This window comes from Pelobates fuscus, chromosome 3 (assembly GCF_036172605.1).
Source record: "Pelobates fuscus isolate aPelFus1 chromosome 3, aPelFus1.pri, whole genome shotgun sequence".
In the NCBI taxonomy this organism is placed as follows: Eukaryota; Metazoa; Chordata; class Amphibia; order Anura; family Pelobatidae; genus Pelobates; species Pelobates fuscus.
Genome location: NC_086319.1, coordinates 379,647,149 through 379,668,709, shown reverse-complemented (window position 1 = coordinate 379,668,709; position 21,561 = coordinate 379,647,149). Strand labels below are relative to the sequence as shown.

General features: G+C 42.4%; 1 protein-coding gene across 10 annotated transcripts in view; it reads right to left on the bottom strand.

Annotated features, from left to right (window-relative positions):
• NFIX (nuclear factor I X) overlaps positions 1–21,561 on the bottom strand; it is a 170,707-nt gene that overhangs the window by 29,372 nt on the left and 119,774 nt on the right. For 7 of the 10 annotated variants that reach the window (XM_063449554.1, XM_063449549.1, XM_063449551.1 and 4 more), the window contains 4 exons: positions 19,711–19,785; positions 19,484–19,604; positions 17,550–17,686; positions 4,983–5,099 (listed from right to left, as the gene is read on the bottom strand). In XM_063449554.1, coding sequence (XP_063305624.1) covers positions 4,983–5,099; positions 17,550–17,686; positions 19,484–19,604; positions 19,711–19,785 — 450 coding nt within the window. The remainder of the gene's footprint in view (positions 1–4,982; positions 5,100–17,549; positions 17,687–19,483; positions 19,605–19,710; positions 19,786–21,561) is intronic. The other 3 variants (XM_063449556.1, XM_063449553.1, XM_063449558.1) reach the window with 1 other exon arrangement.

Sequence of the window (21,561 nt, the reverse complement as noted above, 5' to 3'; positions counted from 1 at the left end):
TCCAATGACTCCCTACTAACACTGCTAATTATTTTCCAATGGCTTCCTACTAACACAGAGAGTTATCTTCCAATGACTCCCTACTAACATTGCTAATTATATTCCAATGGCTCCCTAGTCACACAGCCAATTATCTTCCAGTTACTCCTTACTAACACTTAATTATCTTCCAGTGGCTCCCTACTAACACTGCCAATTATCCTCCAATGACTCCCTACTAACACTGCCAATTATCTTCCAATGGCTCCCTACTAACACTGCTAATTATCTTCCAATTACTCCCTACTAACACTGCTAATTATCTTCCAATGACTCCCTACTAACACTGCTAATTATCTTCCAATGACTCCCTACTAACACTGCTAATTATCTTCCAATGGCTCCCTACTAACACTGCTAATTATCCTCCAATTACCCCCTACTAACACTGCTAATTATCCTCCAATGACTCCCTACGAACACTGCTAATTATCTTCCAATGGCTCCCTACTAACATTGCTAGTTATCTTCCAATGACTCTGTACTAACACTGCTAATTATCTTTCAATGGCTCCCTACTAACACAGGCAGTTATCTTCCAATGACTCCCTACTAACACTGCTAATTATCTTCCAATGGCTCCCTACTAACACTGCTAATTATCCTCTAATGACTCCCTACTAACACTGCTAATTCTCCTCCATTTACTCCCTACTAACACTGCTAATTATCCTCCAATTACTCCCTACTAACACTGCTAGTTATCCTCCAATGACTCCCTACTAACACTGCCAATTATCTTCCAATGGCTCCCTACTAACACTGCTAATTATCTTCCAATTACTCCCTACTAACATTGCTAATTATATTCCAATGGCTCCCTACTAACACTGCTAATTATCTTCCAATGACTCCTTACTAACACTGCTAATTATCTTCCAATGACTCCCTACTAACATTGCTAATTATATTCCAGTGACTCCCTACTAACACTGCTAATTATCTTCCAATGACTCCCTACTAACATTGCTAATTATATTCCAGTGACTCCCTAGTAACACTGCCAGTTATCTTCCCATGACTCCTTATGCATACTGTAATTATATTCTATCATCCCCTGCCTACACTGGGTATTAGTTCCCAGGAATATGTACACATATTGGAAATTATCTTCCAATGGCACCCTAACCACATTGAAAATTTACTTCCCATGAGACAAAGAAAAGAGTTAAAACATACTTAATAGTTAATATGCTATAACCTGACTTGAGACTCTTCCTCTTTAAATGTAACTAAAAAACACAAAATGTTTGTTCTTTAACTAAAAAAAACCCATACAAACAAACCAGAAAACAGCTAATAGCTACCTCTATAAGATAAACATAAATATGCCATAACCTCATGCATGACATTTCCACTAGAAGACCACAGGACTGACCCAAAATCCTCATAATCCTTAGAAGATTGTGGTCAGTGGTTCTAGTGAAATTCAACTTACGTAAAGAGAAAAATAAAAAATAACAAATTATAGACTTAAAGGAAACCTCTGGGCACCATAGCAACATCATTAGTAGGAAGTTGTTATTTTGACAGGAGGTCCCTGGTCCCAGCTTACCTTTAGGGGGTTAAACCTCTCATGAATGCTTTAACACCAAAGTTTTCTCTCCAGTGCTATGTAGCTCTGCCCTGTGCTCTCCTATTCTTCAAACAGGAAGCCTCAGACTGCCCTGGACATGGATGCCACTGATTGGCTGAAGGCGTCAGTGGACGCTCTCAGACAATCAATATCTCCCCATTCGCAAAATAGTTTGAGAAACTTATTTTTTTAAGCCATATATATAGGGCAGAGCTAAATGGTGCTAGAGTGAAGAAAATAGAGCTAATCCAACTTCCTTAATTCTGAGGAAGTTGTTATGGTGCAAACAGTGTTTCTCGAAGGCATATGTTGGACTAGTTGGTAACACATTTTAATGAGAGTTTGAAAAGTGGTCACTAAAACCACTGTCTTTCCTCTCACCACTACTATCTCAAACTGGATAGCCAGTACTTAACTATTGTATATAGATGGAATGGGCTACTTATGAATCTACTTATTTAAACACAGAACCACTTGCCTTATGGTTCTTGCCGCCAGTCTGTTTATATTATAATTTATGAGTATTTGACCTGGCTTGTCATGAACATTTTGTCATAGGGCATCGTGACATTACTTTATAGGTTTTTACATTTTCTTAGTTACCAAGCTATGTTGTTTTCCATATGTCACATCCTTGGAGCTCTTTGTGTTAAGATAGGCCATATAAGGACTGGTATTTAATACTTTGTTAATTTTGTTCAAAGGATGACCTATACTTGAAAAGTATCTCCGTCCCTGACACTGTCTTGTATGCGTACAGTAATTTAGAATCTATAGACCTAAAACAATGTTGTGAAACCTTTTAATCCGCCAAAGCTTTTCTTGAAGTCAAGAACAGAATTACTGTGTTTGCCATTTCATTAACTTACTTTTAACCCTTCGCTGTAGAACTCTTTTTTTCCCCTCAGCTCACCTAAAATCTTGGAATAGTTGTGTACACAGTGAAGTAATAATAATCCCTTCTATTGTTTCTTGGTTTCTACCATCTGGAAGTCAACATTCTTTTACATATCCTGTCAGTCAGGGCCGGCGCGTCCATAAGGCGGCACAGGCCGTCATACAGACACATACATGTATGACGGCCTGTGCCGCCTTATGGACGCAACGGCTCTGGGGGCCTTAGGGCGCACCGGCTCTGGGGGCGCAAAATTCCAGTGACCGGCAGGAGGGAAGTGCTCCCTCCTGCCTGGTCACCTCCTGGATCCCCGGAGCTGCTGGGAGGCGTGCGGCTGAAGTTGATTAGGAGGCGGCGAGGGAGCTCTCTGATCTCTCTGACCGGCTCCCTCGCGCGCCTTTTGCTGATGCCGCGGGAGCCGGAATATGACGTCATATTCCGGCTCCTGCGGCATCAGAAAACAGCCTGCGAGGGAGCCGGTCAGAGAGATCAGAGAGCTCCCTCGCCGCCTCCTAATCAACTTCAGCCGCACGCCTCCCAGCAGCCTCACTGGACCACCAATGAGAGACCCACGCCAGCACTCCAGGTAGGGAGGCTGGGTGGGACATTTAATTGTAATTTATTATTAATTACTGTATTAATTACTGTGTGTGTGCATGTGAGTGTGAGTGTGTATGTCAGTGTGTATGTGTGTGAGTGAGTGTGTGTGTGTCTGTCAGTGTGTGTGTCTGTCAGTTTGTGTGTGAGTGAGTGTGTATGTCAGTTTTTTTTTCATGCAGGCTCTGTCAATCATAGCCAGGGGAGGTGTTGCTAGGGCTGCATAAACAGAAACAAAGTGATTTAACTGCTAAATGACAGTGAATTGAGCAGTGAAATTGCAGGGGAATGATCAATACACTAAAACTGCTTTATTGAGCTAAAGTAATTTGTATGTCAGTGTGTATATGAGTTTGTGTGTGTCTGTCAGTGTGTGTGAGTGAGTGAGTGTGTGTGTGTCTGTCAGTATGTGTGTCTGTCAGTGTGTGTGTAAGTGTGTCTGAGTTTGTGTGTGAGTGAGTGTGTCTGTCGGTGTGTATGTGAGTATGTGTGTCTGTCAGTGTGTGTGTGTTCGAGTATGTGTCTGTGAGTTTGTTTGTGTGTGTGTGAGTATGTATTTTTCTGTATGCCTGTCTGTATGTATGTATCTGTATGACGGTATGCCTCTGTATGTATGTATGTGTCCGTATGCCTGTATGTCTTGTACGTATGTTTCTGTATGTCTCTGTATGCATGTATGTAACTGGATGTATGTTTGTCTCTGAATGTCTGTATATATGTCTCTGTATGCATGTATGTAACTGTATGCCTTTATGTCTCTGTATGTACGTATGTGTGTGTCTGTGTGTCTCTGTATGCCTGTATGTCTTTGTATGCATGTTTCTGTATGTATGTGTCTGTATGACGGTATGCCTCTGTATGTATGTATGTGTCTGTATGACGGTATGCCTCTGTATGTATGTATGTGTCTGTATGTGTGTATGTCTTTGTATGCCTGTATGTATGTATGTATGTATGTGTCTGCATGCCTGTATGTCTCTGTATGTATGTTTCTTTATGCCTGTATGTCTGTATGTATGTGCCTGAATGTCTTTGTTTGTATGTTTCTGTATGCCTGTCTGTATGACGGTATGCCTCTGTATGCATGTATGTCTTTATATGCCTGCATGTCTCTGTATGCATGTATGTCTCTGACTGTATGTGTCTGTATGTCTCTGTATGACAGTGTACCTGTATGACTTTGACTGTGTGACTGAAAAATGATGCCTGTGTGCCTGTGGCTTGGGAGGAAAGACACACAGGTGAAGATGCATTTATTTATTTTTAATGAGGGTGGGGGGCGTGAAAATGCATCTTCGCCTGTGTAACTAAAAATCCTAGCACCGGCCCTGCTGTCAGTAAACAGCACTGAGTAACTTGGAATTATTTTAGTTCCCTTTTAAAGCAATACCTATACATATTAACCTTGTTTTCCTTTCCATACTTGTAACTTTGTATACAGGTTTCTACAGCACAATATTTTGTATAAACTCAACAGACATTTATTAAATTGTAAAAAAAAAAAATAATAAATGTTACTTTATGTTATCCATTCATTAAACTGTCTGACTTTTGAGTCATGAAGGATTCTTTTCCCCCCCTTTTAGTGAAAAATCACACTAAGGCAACTCACTTTCATTCTTTAATGAAGAAAATATTGATTTTGATTGGTTTTATTTATTTTTTTATAATCCTTATTAATGTTATAATAATATTTGACAACTACTTTATTAGATGGAAGTCCCCACTAAAATGCCATTCCCTGCCAGAGGAGCCATACTAAAAATCTTCTCAATGACCTCTGGGGGAGAAAAGGGCCCTCAGCTCAAAGGTGCAACATAGGGCACCATGGAGGGATGAGTCATAGAGCAAACCAGGACAGCACTGGGTTTCTACCATTCTGCTCTGCAGGGGGCCTTCTGTTCTGAGAGGGGGATACAGGCCACATCCACCTCTCCTGGGTTCCCAGTGTGCCGGCTGCACTGTTCATTCTTGTATTGTTTCCTGCTGTGCCTGTTGAACAAATAAAAGTTACCTCTATAAGAATTCTTGCTGACCGAGGGAGTTCTTGGACAGAGGAGCTCAACTCATACTTGCAGGGCAATAGGGAAAGGCCCCAAACTTATACAGTAATGCCTCCTAGAAAGCATATGATTACAAAGTAGGGGGCATGCACCACTGTTTACAGAAGCTGCTTAAGTTGAGACCCAGAGTGTAATAGGCAGCTGTTAGGGACTGTTGGGACATTAACATTGATAAACAAACGCAATATCATGGTCATTAACACAAGTTTGCTCCATAGACAAGACACATATAAAGATATACCTTTAATGCTCAATAATGTAATAAATTAGAAATCTTTATGCACAGTATAGCCCTTTTCATATATATATGTTGTTGCTAGTTAAAACTGAAGTTTTGTGTGTAATTGTATAACTATTGTAGAATTTTATAAATTTAACACAACCTAAGCCTATGTTACAGGACCATTTCTCAGAGACTGAAACATGGATTACTAAAAATCCTTAGAGGGCCACTCTTAGCACCAATACGTCTTAAAGGAACACTATAGTCCCCTAAATTACTTTAGCTCAATAAAGCAGTTTTAGTGTATAGATCAGTGATGGCGAACCTGTGGCACGCCGAGCCCTCTCTGTGGGCACGTGGCCACAGGTCCGCCATCACTGCAGAATAGGCGCCTGCCTGCCCGAAACAGCAGGCGCCTATTCTGCTTCCGGGTCGGGAGGCAGGGGGAGGGATCTGTGTAGCAGCTCCCCTGTCCTCCCGCGCGATGCTGTGTGGAGCGTTGCCGAGCGTTACCATGGCAACGCTCCACACAGCATCGCGCGGGAGGACAGGGGGAGCTGCTACACAGATCCCTCCCCCTGCAGTATTTACCACCACCGGACCACCAGGGATGGCTGTGCCCCCCACACTTCATTGAAGGTAAGAAGGAGGGGGAGGGGGATACTAACACACCACCCCTACCCCCCCAGAAGTACCCTTACCCCCCCCAGCAGCACTCCTACCCACCACAGCACCCTACCCACCACAGCACCACCCCTACCCCCCACAGCACCACCCCTACCCCCCATAGCACCACCCCACCCCCACCAGCAGCACCCTACCCCCCCAGCACCACCCCTACCCCCCATAGCACCACCCCACCCCCCAGCAGCACCCTACCCCCCACAGCACCACCCCTACCCCCCATAACAGCACCCCACCCCCCCAGCAGCACCCTACCCCCCCAGCACCACCCCTACCCACCACAGCACCCTACCCACCACAGCACCACCCCTACCCCCCACAGCACCACCCCACCCCCCCAGCAGCACCCTACCCCCCAGCAGCACCCTACCCCCCCAGCAGCACCCCTACCCACCACAGCACCCTACCTCCCCCAGCACCACGCCTACCCACCACAGCACCCTACCCCCCCAGCACCACCCCTACCCACCACAGCACCACCCCTACCCACCACAGCACCACCCCTACACAGCACCACCCCTACACAGCACCACCCCACCCCCCCAGCAGCACCCCTACCCCCCAGCAGTACCCCTACTCCCCCACAACAGTACCCCTACCCCCCCACACACAGTACCCCTACCCCCCCACACACAGTACCCCTACCCCCCACAGCACCCCTACCCCCCCACACAGTACCCCTTACCCCCCACAGCACAGCACCCCTCTCACACACATACAGCACCCCTCTCACACACATACAGCACCCCTACCCCACACACAGCACAGCACAGCACCCGTCCCACACACACACACACAGCACCCCTCTCACACACACACAGCAACCCCCCCACACATACCCCCACACACCCAGCACCCCCACACACACACAGCACCGCCCCACACACACAGCACCGCCCCACACACAGCATCCCCCCCACACAGCATCCCCCCCACACACACAGCACCCCCCACACACACACAGCACCCCTCATACACACACAGCACCCCTCATTTACACATACAGCACCCTCCCCCACACACACACCCCCCCACACACACGCACCCCACACACACGCACCCCCCACACATGCACGCACACCCCCCCACACACACGCACACCCCCACACACGCACCCCCCCACACACACACACGCACCCCCACACACGCACCCCCACCCCCACACGCACCCCCACACACACACGCACCCCCCCCCCCCCCACACACACACACGCCCCCCCCCCCACACACACACGCAATTGCCGTGTTGGAACTTTAAGGAAAAAAAAGTTGGCATGTATTGCGGTTTGGGCACTCGGGCTCAAAAAGGTTCGCCATCACTGGTATAGATCATTCCCCTGCAATTTCACTGCTCAATTCACTGTCATTTAGGAGTTAAATCACTTTGTTTCTGTTTATGCAGCCCTAGCCACACCTCCCCTGGCTATGATTGACAGAGCCTGCATGAAAAAAAAACTGGTTTCACTTTCAAACAGATGTAATTTACCTTAAATAATTGTATCTCAATCTCTAAATTGAACTTTAATCACATACAGGAGGCTCTTGCAGGGTCTAGCAAGCTATTAACATAGCAGGGGATAAGACAATCTTAATTAAACAGAACTTGCAATAAAGAAAGCCTAAATAGGGATCTCTTTCCCGGAAGTGTTTATGGAAGGCTGTGCAAGTCACATGCAGGGAGGTGTGACTAGGGTTCATAAACAAAGGGATTTAACTCCAAATGGCAGAGGATTGAGCAGTGAGGCTGCAGGGGCATGTTCTATACACCAAAACTGCTTCATTAAGCTAAAGTTGTTCAGGTGACTGTAGTGTCCCTTTAAGCTTAATGATTCAATTTTGGGGTATAGATCACTGTTCAGTTTCACTGCTCAATTGTCTGCCCTTTTTGTTTCTGTTCATACAGCCCTAGCCGCACCTCCCAAGGCTGTGATGCACACAGTCTCCATTAAGAAAAGGTTTTATTTTCAAGCAGATCTTACAGCACAGTGTGTTTACTTTAGAAGTGGCTATACATGACTCTTTTTCAAGAAGTGTGTAGGGAGGCTGTATGAGCCTCAATCAGGAGAGGTGTGGCTAGGGCTGCATAACTAAAGTGATTGAACTCCTAAATGGCAGAGAATTGAGCAGTGAGACTGCAGTGTCATCAGCTGTATACCAAAATCCCTTAATAATCTAAAGTTGTTTTATGCTTCTATTGTCCCTTTAACACCTTAAGGACCAAACTTCTGGAATAAAAGGGAATCATGACATGTCACACATGTCATGTGTCCTTAAGGGGTTAAACACTGGCAAAACAGTTTAAACTAACCACCAGTGTAACTGTAACGTAATAACAGTCAGATTCTATCCTAAGTATCTTGATATGTGGTTATTTCACCAAATTGTATTTAGATTACATATTGGAAAATCTAACCTCCAAACTTTATCCCAAACGCGGTGTTCTGTACAGATATAAAGCCTGCTAAGATCTTCCCATAAGAAATTCTTATTGTGCTGGAAATATAAATGCCATTCAGACTATAGAGATATAGTATATTCAGGTGCATTGCAAAGAAATCTTATTAAACTCAACATTCATTATGCTGCTTTCTTCTCCAATGTAACTAGAGTACCAGCCCTAACCTACAAACCCTTCACCAAATCCACTCCTCACTACATTTCCTCTTTACTCAACAAACCCCTTTTAATTTCCTTTTCTCTGCAAATAGCCTTCTCCTGACATCTACTTGTTCACTGCCAACTCCCATCTGCAGAATTTTTTAAGAGCTGCCCCTTTCCTATGAAATACGGGAATATGTTACCCCATGCCATCAGTGTCTTCCCTAGTCTCCGTCCTTTAAAAAGTCACTGAAAACACACCTCTTAAGCAATTCTTATCATCTTCCTGGGTGACACCTCTCTCATTTCACTGCCATCATCACCTTCATTGCCTCCATAGCCCAGCTCATTCTCTCTCCTGTCACTGGCTCTTCCACACACCACTTTTACTTACGACACAGACATCCTGTCCACCAATCCCTACCACCTGTGACATGCTGGTGTTTCTCTTGTGAATCTTTACTCCTTCCTCATAGATTATTCACGTCTTGTCTCTGTTAATATTCTGTATGTAATGACTTATCAAATATCTCCATTTTATAATTGTAAAGCTCTGCAGCATATGTTGGCGCTTTATAAATGCTAATAATAATAAATACAAAGTCTTAAATGTTAAAAGGAACACTTTAGAATATGTGTATTCGTAACACTGTAGTGTCCCCCTACCTATGTAGGTGTCTTATCCCCTGCTATATTAATAGCTTTCTAGACCCTGCAAGAGCCTCCTGTATGTGATTAAAGTTAAATTTACAGAGCAAGAGATAACATTGTTTAAAGGACCACTATAGGCACCCAGACCACTTCAGCTCAATGAAGTGGTCTGGGTGCCAGGTCCATCTAGTGTTAACCCTGCAGCTGTAAAAATAGCTTTTTCAGAGAAACTGGACTGTTTGAATGCACGCGTAGCTCTTGCCGCGCATGCGCATTTGGCGCTGACGCCGGCAGAGGGAGCCGGCACTGGAGAAAGGTAAATGTTTAACCCCTTTAGCCCCGCAAGAGTGGGACCCTGAGGGTGGGGAGAACCTAAAGACCCTATAGTGCCAGGAAAACAAGTTTGTTTTTCTGGCACTATAGTGGTCCTTTAAGGTAAATTACATCTGACTGAAAGTGAAACCAGTTTTTTTTCATGCAGGCTCTGTCAATCATAGCCAGGGGAGGTGTGGCAATAGCTGCATAAACAGAAACAAAGCGATTTAACTCTTAAATGGCAGCGAATTGAGCAGTGAAACCTGAGAGGCATGATCTATACACTAAAACTGCTTCATTAAGCTAAAGTTGTTTAGGTGACTATAGTGTTCCTTTAAGCAGTATGCTCACTTCTGCTCGGCGCTGGATTTATGGCTTCTTGAGCCTGGAGGGGAAGATTACTGTGGGCTCAATTATAGAATCTGAAATTATGCTTCTGTTATCTTTCACCTGGTCTCATTCTTCCTAATTAGCTGCTTATTTTCAAAACCTTTATAAGTTTATAAAGTGTTTAATGATTGAATGAGACAATACAAGGGTGTGGATTTTATTTTAATTTTTTAAATATACTTTTCTATCTAACAATCTACTTGTTCTGACAAACAAACAAAAATAATTTAATTGGAAAGGCTGGGACATTAATAGGTTATAATTACCGTAAATGTGAATGGAAAAAACGATTTGCTTCTCTTTTGAAATTCGGATTTAATCGGCAAAAATTCTGAGATTAGTAAATAACCTAGACGCTGGGGTAGGCAACCTTCGGCACTCCAGATGTTGTGGACTACATCTCCCACAATTCTCTTACAGCCATAATGTTGGCAAAGCATTGTGGGAGGTGTAGTGCAAAACATCTGCAGTGCCGAAGGTTGCCAATCCCTGAATAGTATCCTACTTTCTGCCCCCAATAGTATCTCCCTATGTCCTCCACCTCCATAGTGTGTGTATGTATGTGTATGTTGAACTCTGCTTGTGTGGTGGTGCTTGTTCTTTTTTCCCTACCCTACTACTTAGTGTTCTAGTGGAGGTCCAGGAAGCTTAGTGATCTAGTGGGGGTTAAAGTCCCTGGTGGTCCAGTGGAGGAGTATACGGTGTGCACCTCTGGTGAGTGCAAACCACAGTAATCCCATGTTAAAAGCCCAATGGCTGCGCACTGACTCATGTGTGGGGTGGGTGATTGCCATGGTCTGCTCCCACCAGAGGTGCAGGTCACATATTCGCTGCTCTGACCTTGACCCTCTGCAGGTTCCTAAATATGTGCCCTGCTGCTTTCCTGCGGAATTATTAAAGGATTGTAATAAACAGCCTGCCTGGATTCCAAAACTACATTTCCTGAGCACAGGGTGATATAAATTCCACATCCTTGCAATTAGAGGTATATCATAGATCTACCTGCTGTAAAAAGGATGTTGGACTATTAGAGGAGCATTTGCACAGTGTACAAAGCCAGTTAAAAGTTAGTTTTGGACAGATTTGCTTCCTTTCACCCCTCCCTAATTCCCATACTCCACTCCCTCTGGATAACATTATAGAGCAAAAACATGTACAGGATAGTAAAAAAAAATATAATAATAAAAAAAAAAAAAAAAAAAAATAATATATATATATATATAGCTAGGAGCAGTAGACGTATAAAAGCAGATGAGTTGAGCAGCTTTCTCCTCTGCATATGCGCAATGACTTGCTGGATATTATCAAATGTGACACTGAAAATCTGAAACACCACCACTTAAAATACCTGCATCCATCTACCTAAAAAGTCAACAGCAACTCATTATTAATATATATATATATATATTGCACCTCCTATTTTGTGAGTAGCAATATATAAGCCATCCAGCATTTACTTGAAAACAATATCAATATCTCTTTCCTGGTAAAATATTTTGCAACTAAATAAATGTGTGTTCAATTATATAGCTTCCACTCCAGATAAAGCAAAAACATTTTTATATTTTTTGTCACTGCCAAACAATTTACACAGGCATTTTTCTAGACACGTCAGCTTGTGAAAAGTCTTAGTGCTGATGCATATAAACTGATGCAATCTACTGACATGTATTTATTTTTAAGCTTAGTGAGTGGTTTTTTTGTTGTTGTTTTTAAAACAAACAAAAAAACAACAACTTTTTTTTTCTTCTGTTTCTTTCCAACTATCTAATAGTCTGTCTGTTTATCTGTCTTGTATCCTGAAAAGTTAAGTGCCAACCTCACAACCCAGTAGTAATGTCTTGCATCGTAATGTATGACTGAAGGACAGACCAATAACAAAAACACGAGAGAGAGTAAAGTTTGATATTGCAAAGACTGGCTACAGATGTGAATGGTTGTGTGCATCTGCCGGACAGATAAGTTGCATCTTCTTAGCAGTGCTGGTAGCAAACAGGCAATAAAAGGCATTCTTTCCATTGTACGTGTGATGTGGCCTGTTTCTGTGTATGATGGGGGCTATGTTTGTGTGATAGGACTCAGATGTCTGTGATGGAGGTCTGTTTGTGTGTGACCTTTACCAGTCATTATTATGATAGAAAATATGCTATTAACTCATAGCAATAGTATTGCCTTTTTAATTATTTTAGAAAACTATAATTTTCTGACTTTGGGGAAAAAAAAGTCTAGTGATATAAAGGGTTACCACTAGCACTGTGACAATTACTTCAGTAATTTGAAGTGGTCATGGTGCCTGGAGTCTGTATGTGCAACGTTTCACTGTGAAATACTGCACATAAGGAGTTTAACTTTTCTGCTGCTGGAGGCGTAACTCTTCCTCCGGCCAATGCTGTGCAACTATCATTGTACAGAATGTCAGTCACTGTCTGAGAGATGTTAGCCATTGCTCTCAGCCAATAAATGGCCACGGCTGAAGCTTCCAGATTCTGCAGCAGCCGTAAGCGCATCACCGCACCATCAGTGAGCCTTGGAGCCCGGTAGTGACCCAGGTAAGGGGGCAAACCATTGCTTAGCAGTTTGCTACTTAACCGGGGAACCGTGCCTTATTACTCCAGGTGTAATAACCACTAAGCTGTTCAGAAGGATAAAATCCCACCGGGCCATAGGCAGTTTGCCACCCACCTAATTTTTCATCTGATTTCTATGGTCCTTGTATAACCTCTGGGCCATAGGCGGTTGCCTTATGGTTAATCCTGCTTAGGGATAGACCAATTATTGGTTCACCGATTATTACAGCCGATATTTAGCATTTTAGCAATAATTGGTATCGGCTTTGTATTTTACCAGTATTACTGATAACTTACTCACCCAGCCACCACACACTGTCTACTGCATCCGGAAACTCTAGTCAATGAAGCAATACATCGTGATCTCACGTCAAACCTTTCTGTGAGTCCCACTCCCTGTAATGTACTGGGCTAGCTGTCAGAGTTATAGGAGTGTGATTGCTGCCGTCAATCACATTCCTATCAGTAACAGCACTGGTATATTAAAAAGCCTGCAGGGGCTGACTATACTCACCAGAACAACTACATTAAGCTGTCGTTGTTCTGGTGACTAAGTGTCCCTTTAATGCTAAAATAGCCAAACTAGAAGCAAAGGTGCCTTGAAGAATTCTCCTGTTGGGCTAGTTTAACCTTTTTAGCAGAAAAAAACCAGTGCAGATTCCTGGGTTAAGGTTGAACTGAATTCAGCTCAATGCTTTAAAGGACCACTATAGGCACCCAGACCACTTCAGCTTAATGAAGTGGTCTGGGTGCCAGGTCCATCTAGGTTTAACCCTTTTTGCTGTAGAGAAACTGCTATGTTTACCTATGGGTTAATCCAGCCTCTAGTGGCTGTCTCATTGACAGCCGCTAGAGGTGCTTCTCACTGTGATTTTCACAGTGAGAAGACGCCAGCGTCCATAGGAAAGCATTGAGAATGCGCGCGCGGCTCTTCCTGCGCATTCAGACGATGACGGCGAAAAGGAGGAGGAGAGTTCCCTGCACCGAGGGAGCCCGGCAGGGGAAAACAGGTAAGATTTAACACCTTCCACCCCCTAGAGCCCGGAAGGAAGGGGGCCCAGAGGGTGGGTGGGGGGGGGGGCTAGAGACCCTATAGTGCCAGGAAAACGAGTATGTTTTCCTGGCACTATAGTGGTCCTTAAAGAATCAATGTAGCCACTATAGTGAACTATTAAGGGTTATTAAAGTGCCCCGTTTAACATGCTTGATGTAGGAAATGGAATATAAGCTTAGACTCATCAGTCATAATATAGTGTTTGTATTCCTTACTCTAGAGCAGGGGTTCTCAACCCAGTCCTCAGGACCCCCTACCAGTCCAGGGTTTAGGGATTACCTGGGTGTGTCTAAGGTGTTTTTTTCCCCTTTTTCTAAACACCTTAGACACACCCAGGTAATCCCCAAATCCTGGACTGGTAGGGGGTCCTGAGGACTGGGTTGAAAACCCCTGCTCTAGATGATGTGTCTTTGTATATTATATACCTGTCATAAATTGCAGGTTTGCAATATTCACAACCTACTGTACAGTCTGTGTTGAGAATGAGAATTGTTGACTTTTTTTAGGACTGTAGCTATTTGAGCATTTAGCATCTCTGTTTCTGTCAGTGTTAAAACAGTAAAGCTGAACAACCTACCTTAAGATCAGCTAGATATCACATGGGGACCTGTGCTTTGATGGTCTATTGTTAATGTCTGTAAAACGCTGAATGTTAATTTACTACACTTTTGTACTGTGCAATATCCCTTTATATAGAGTTCAGCATTTCAACATTCCAATAACAACTGTACCTCTACTGAGGACAGCCAGTGGCCTTCTCCTTATCATGGCATTCATATTCATGGATTGTCCTGTGTTTCACTTATCTTGTCCACCCATGTGCATTTGTATATATGTGTTTGCATGTATGCTCAATACTATCAGGGTTATTCATTCAAAAATTAATGTCAAAGGTCAAAATAGCCAAACTGGAAGAAAATCTCTGTCAGCTATGCTTTTACTGCAGCTACTCTAGCCTTAAATTTGACATTCACAACCTATAATGTGCCTTACTAAATGAAATGATGTGTTGTCACATTAATACAACATTCAGGCATACCACTCCCAAAAAGTAACCCTTCAGGCATCGAGTCCATGCTTCTGTGCTGGAGAAACAAAAATGCATTCACAGCCTCTCTGAACAGTGGCTCTAATGTGCTGTGTACAGGTTCAGCACAGACAGACAGTGAAATCACTAGACCTTTAGGGAGATAATAGGCTAAACAATGCCAGCCATGTACAATATGCTAAATTAAAGTTTAAAGCGGCACTGTCATCTACCCCTGCAAAATTATCGTTTCATAAAGATAAAATCTTTATGAAATAACTCAAATTGACCGCGTTGGAATTTCAATGAAATTCCCTCTCAGTGAAAAGATACACTGAGACAAAGTAAGGACTACTTTGTCTCAGCAATTTTCCACTGCTTGACACGTCTATACACTGGGCTGAGATACTTCTGTCAAGAAGTGTCAATCCCCCAGTCCTCACCAATGAATTGGCTCTTTCTATGGAGGATCCTCAATAGACCTCAATGCTGCACTTCTGCGCATGCATTAGAGTACAGTAGTGACAACCGGCCAGAAGATGATGGTGGCGCCAGCAACGGATAGGTTCGGGCAGTGAAACCCAAATTTTACTACCGGACCCCCAGTAGCAATGTCATTGTTCTGGGTATTTGCAAATTGTACAAAGTCCTATGATTGCTTATGTAAATGCCGTGCATGCCAAAAAGTTGTGACGTCTGCGGTTTACATTTCTGGAGATAATTTGGGAAGGTAAACAGAAATTTCCTTTACAAACTCCTCCACTCTTGCTAGCACTTTGTATTAATACAGCAATGAAGATCAGAAGAGTCACTCTGCTGCCTGTCTCATTTCAGATTGCTTGTAGCATAATGCACAAGAGATAATTAAAAATGTTACTATATTCCTCTCTTGTTTCTCAGGCACCTCAGTTATTTCTTTAAGCGAACAAGAAAATCCTTAAACTACATCCTATCTTTGAATAAATGTAACACAAACTAGCTTATAAGATTCCATTAAGGGTCTCTGCTTGCGCTGTATCTCCATGTGTAAAAGCAGTCATTTGTTAACTGTCCCATAATAATACTTACACCATAAAGCAATATGGAATATGTGGGGCTTAATAAGGAAAAGATAATTGTTATTGGCACAAACTGGCAGTAGACTTAACCAGGCTTGCTACTGGCTAGTGACCACATTCTGATTAAGAGGCCATTCAATTTGTTGCCATACGACTTGCTTCATATGTTTATAAGACATATCTATAAAGTGCAGGATCCTCACTGCTAAGTGTCATGCCCTTTAATTTTTAATTGCAAAGTGCAGCTTCACAAAGAAGCACTACTCATAAAATATGTTCAGTGCTGTCTATGATCCTGCATGTTGAGTAATCCCATATGAAATATCACCAAATGGTATGAAACAAGCTTAATGTCATATACTGTGGTGTTTGTAATTACTGTACCTCCAACTGTATGCCATATTCCTTCCCCCTGTCAAGAACTGCTGGTATCTGCATGTGTGGTGTAGTCTGGTCTTCTGGTCTGAGATAACTTGCATTTCTCATGCTCAATAAAGCTTTGATTTGTTTTAATTTGATATTATTCCCTATATATTTGTATATGGAAGTGGGTCATGAAAATGCGTTCTTAGTTCTAAAGCTCAAAAAGGAAAACAGTTTCAGTAAGAGGAAAGCTCTTTTATTTCTCTTTAAAGAACAATACTTTGCTCATAGGTAATTTTGGTCAAATAGAATGAGAGAGACTAATGCTAAATACGATCATACAAACACGTGTCCAAATATTGCGTACGTGTTTATTTATTAAAATCAGAAGCGTATTGTAGTGTTGGGGCATCATATATATGTACTCCCATATGACCTTCCTTGTCAATACAGAGAGACCTCACATAGCTTTGTGGTAGTATGCTACTATCTGAAAATCTTTTATACTATCACCAAGGGTTAGAACGTTCCATCTAGTACCTATATCATGAAATGTACAAGTCTCATTAAAGGAACACTGTACTCACTATAACAACTTAATCTAATTGAAGTTGCCATATAGCCTACAGTAGATCCCTACAACTAAGTGCCCCCAAAACATTTTAAAAAAACGTCTAGATAGGAGAGCTGGGACTGTTAGCGCTCATATCCAGTCATATCATGACGTTACGCGCGCATGCTGTCACGCTTGCCATAGAAAATCATTGCAATGCTAGCCCTTTACCTAAGAGCTTCAGCTGCTAACTCTCAGCCAATGGACTAAGTCCTGCACTGCTGGGCTTAGCTTAGGCAGAGAGCTTCTGTCTCTCTCTTGTAAGTAGTGGACATGGCATCAAGTTGACCCCAGACAAGTAGTCAAACCAGTCTAAAACTGCTTGACTACTTGCAACGGAAGGGCACCAGGGTACTCCAGGCACTATAACCCCTACAGCGCACTGTAGTTGTTATGGTGCTTGGAGTGATCCTTTAACACTAACATAGGAAGAATTTATAGTGCATTGTAAAATATACCTGTGCATGTCCCTTTTTAAGGAGTTACTACCGTGACTGTCATACTCAAAAAGATGTTAGATCATGGAAGTTGTGAATTTAGTTTGTACAGGGACTGCATGATATAATCACTGTATAATTGCATAAATTAATAATTCAGGTATGTACTTGGGTTATAAGTGTATGTAGAATGTGTACATGAGGCACAATGCAAATAAGGTAAATATACGTATAGGCAAAATAAAATCAAGAGTCTGCTAACTGAAAGGAAAGACAAAAAGCTGGTTTGGGGGCATTCTCAGAAATAAGCAAAACTAATATACTCCAATAATGTTTTTATATAAAAATTTAAATATAGATATAAAAGATAATTAAAATACAGAGGGATAGGCCAACTACCTGTGTCCACATCATTAGGCCACACACTGGCCTGACTTCCTCCAGCTGCGGGTGACCGGCCTGTACCCGGATAAAACACATCATCCACCGGACTTTCCATCTCACTGTCATCCAAAGACTTGGGGCGTTTTGTAGAACTAAATAGAAAGAGACAAAGTAAGACCGTTAACAAAAAAAAAATAGTTCCCCATGGCATTCACCCTTCAGTTGAAGGAGAGAGACTAAATGTATTATAATCCTATATACATCAATTTTATCAACAGCAAAAACAAATGTGAGAAAGGCTGAGCTTGTTGTTTTTTTTTCAGCTGTGTAACTATGTACAGCCTGTAACCCTTTAGAAGAAGTAAGAGACCGAATATCCCTCCTTTAGTTTCTTACTTTCACACACCTGTTCAGGTATAAAAGAGAGACTGAATATCCTATAGTAGTGGTAGTGTTTTTCTACTATTTGTAGTCCTAAATTAGATACTGTCTGTTACATTGTGGTGGATGCTGGATATCTTTTAATTACATCCTTTCTTTATCCCTGTGGTGGAAATACATGACAATATTGTATCATTTTCTATTATCTGGGACACTGTGGTGGAAGTGAAAGGTTTGCTAGTCACTATTGTTTCTAAGCTCGTGGTGGAAGAAACTGTGACGGATCCTGCACCAGAACTGGATTAAGCAGTGCAGGACTCCTAAGCAAAAGAGCTAGTTAACCCGCTCCCCCTCCTACCCTCTCCAAGCCGAAATCACCTGAGAGCTCTCTCTCCTGACCGCAAAATGGTTCCAGAGGCCTGGGACAGCTGCAATACAGACACCCCTCACTTACCGACCGGGTTCCATTCCTAGGACCCGGTTGTAGAGCGAATTAGTCCGTAAGTGAGGAGTCCCGGCTCTGCTGCGTTCTTCTATGTTCAGGGAAATTTCCCTGAATATAGATTTAAGGGATTCCCTGCTCTGGTGCGCATGTCTGTGTCCAGGGACACTTCACCAAACATAGACGAGCGCACAAGAGCAGGGAATCCCTCTAATCTATGCTCAGGGAAATTTCTCTGAACATAGTTAGAGGGATTCCCTGCTCTGTTGCGTTCGTCTATGTTCGAACTCCCACGATGGCTCGCACTCACCACCCCGCGAGAGAGTTGGTCGTAAGTGCGAGCTGTCGTAAAACAGGTAGGTCGCAAAACGAGGACCACCTGTACCTCCAACAGGACCAGGCGGCAATAGCATGGCACTCTACGTCGGCCTAGTCCAGTGTGGCTGCCCGGTAAAATTAACAGCCGGTCTTACTTGAATTTAACACCTAGGAGAGCGCTCTTTGAAGGGGGATAGAGGAGGTAGAAGCCAGCATTCGCTACCTAAGAGCCAGAGGCAGCCCCCTTTAACAATGAGGAAACAGACTATTATGGTGACCGGCACTTAGCCTGTACCAACGTCATGCGACAGTTTCTCGGACTAGCTACATCCGATCCAGGTACTTTTTGGACACTTTGCTTAGGATAACGAGACCTATCCAAGGATGTATGATTTGTATGTCTTTCTTTAATTTTTTAATGTTTTATTATTTGCCAGCCCTGCTGTCTGTGCAATAAAGTCTTTAATTTAATTACCTCACAGATTCAGAGACACTAGGGCGGCAAACTATTGTACTTATGTGTGACCCCAAGTTGCTATGGTCCTTATAAATAATGCTGTTTGTCACAATAAAGCCATTATTCGTCCCCATCACTGGGTTGTCTAGTGTCTGTGGGAAGCTGTGATCACTGTAGCGTGATTTTCTCCTAAAAGAAGAAGAAATAGACTAAGGTATCAACCTGGGTACTGGACTGCGTATTAGAAACAATGAATATTAGGTAGTCGCCTACTGTTTGACACTCTGTAGAGGGAGCTTTTAAGCAGTGTTTTACAGTTAGCAGCAATAAATAGTGGTGGATCTCTCTTACCTGCTGGAAGGAGGAGATGTTAAAGATCGCCTGCCAAGTGTCACCTGGTTTATATTGTAATAGCTTGGACTTTCCAGGTCAGCCAATGAGAAGTTGGGACCAGATGCCGTGGCAACAGGAGCTAAAAAAAAGTATACCTTAATCACGTAAGCTCATCATTGTAGGCCCCATAATCTAGTTCACAACCTTGGTGATCCCATTCTTATCTCCCCATCCTACCAACTCACTCTGGGACACGCGTACAAGCTCAGTGACATTCCATACTCCTGAGGTGACAAAGCAATCCTGGAAGGAGAGATGACCTGCGGAGAAACAGGGCATATTATATAATATCATGAGGATAAAAACAAATGCTAAGAAATTAGAGCAGTTGAGAATAGTGTCTGTAAGAAACAATGGCTTTTAAAAGGTTATATGGAGTAATAGGAGGAGTTATAGAAATGGGTTATATGGAGTAATAGGAGGAGTTATAGGGAGAGGCTATATAGAGTTATAGGAGGAGTTATAGGGAGAGGTTATATGGAGTAATAGGAGGAGTTATAGGCAGAGGTAATATGGAGTAATAGGAGAAGTTATAGGGAGATGTTATTAGGAGTAATAGGAGGTGTTATAGAGAGAGGTTATATGGAGTAATAGGAGGAGTTATAGAGAGAGGTTATATGGAATAATAGGAGAAGTTATAGGGAGATGTTATTAGGAGGAGTTATAGGGAGAGGTTATATGGAGTAATATGAGGTGTTATAGAGAGAGGTTATATGGAGTAATAGGAGGAGTTATAGAGAGAGGTTATATGGAGTAATAGGAGGAGTTATAGTGAGAGGTTATATGGAGTAATAGGAGGAGCTATAGGGAGAGGTTATATGGAGTAATATGAGGTGTTATAGAGAGGTTATATGGAGTAATAGTAGGAGTTATAGAGAGGGGTTATATCGAGAGTTATATGGAATAATAGAAGGAGTTATAGGGAGAGGTTATATGGAGTAATATGAGGTGTTATAGAGAGAGGTTATATGGAGTAATAGGAGGAGTTATAGAGAGAGGTTATATGGAGTAATAGGAGGAGTTATAGAGAGAGGTTATATGGAGTAATAGGAGGAGTTATAGGGAGAGGCTATATAGAGTTATAGGAGGAGTTATAGGGAGAGGTTATATGGAGTAATAGGAGGAGTTATAGGCAGAGGTAATATGGAGTAATAGGAGAAGTTATAGGGAGATGTTATTAGGAGTAATAGGAGGAGTTATAGGGAGAGGTTATATGGAGTAATAGGAGGAGTTATAGGGAGATGTTATATGGAGTAATAGGAGGAGTTATAGGGAGAGGTTATATGGAGTATTAGGAGGGGTATAGGGAGAGGTTATATGGAGTATCAGGAGGAGTTATAGGGAGAGGTTATATGGAGTAATAGGAGGTGTTATAGGGAGAGGTTATATAGAGTAATAGGAGGAGTTATAGAGAGAGGATATATGGAGTAATAGGAGGAGTTATAGAGAGAGGATATATGGAGTAATAGGAGGAGTTATAGGGAGAGGTTATATGGAGTAATAGGAGCAGTTATAGAGAGAGGTTATATAGAGTAATAGGAGGAGTTATAGAGAGAGGTTATATAAAGTAATAGGAGGAGTTATAGCGAGAGGTTATATGAAGTAATAGGAGGAGTTATAGAGAGAGGTTATATAGAGTAATAGGAGGAGTTATAGTGAGAGGTTATATGGTGTAATAGGAGGAGTTATAGAGAGAGGTTATATGGAGTAATAGGAGGAGTTATAGTGAGAGGTTATATGGTGTAATAGGAGGAGTTATAGTGAGAGGTTATATGGTGTAATAGGAGGAGTTATAGGGAGAGGTTATATAGAGTAATAGGAGGAGTTATAGAGAGATGTTATATGGAATAATAGGAGGAGTTATAGAGAGAGGTTATATGGAGTAATAGGAGGAGTTATAGGGAGAGGTTATATGGAGTAATAGGAGGAGTTATAGTGAGAGGTTATATGGAGTAATAGGAGGAGTTATAGGGAGAGGTTATATGGAGTAATAGGAGGAGTTATAGAGAGAGGTTATATGGAATAATAGGAGGAGT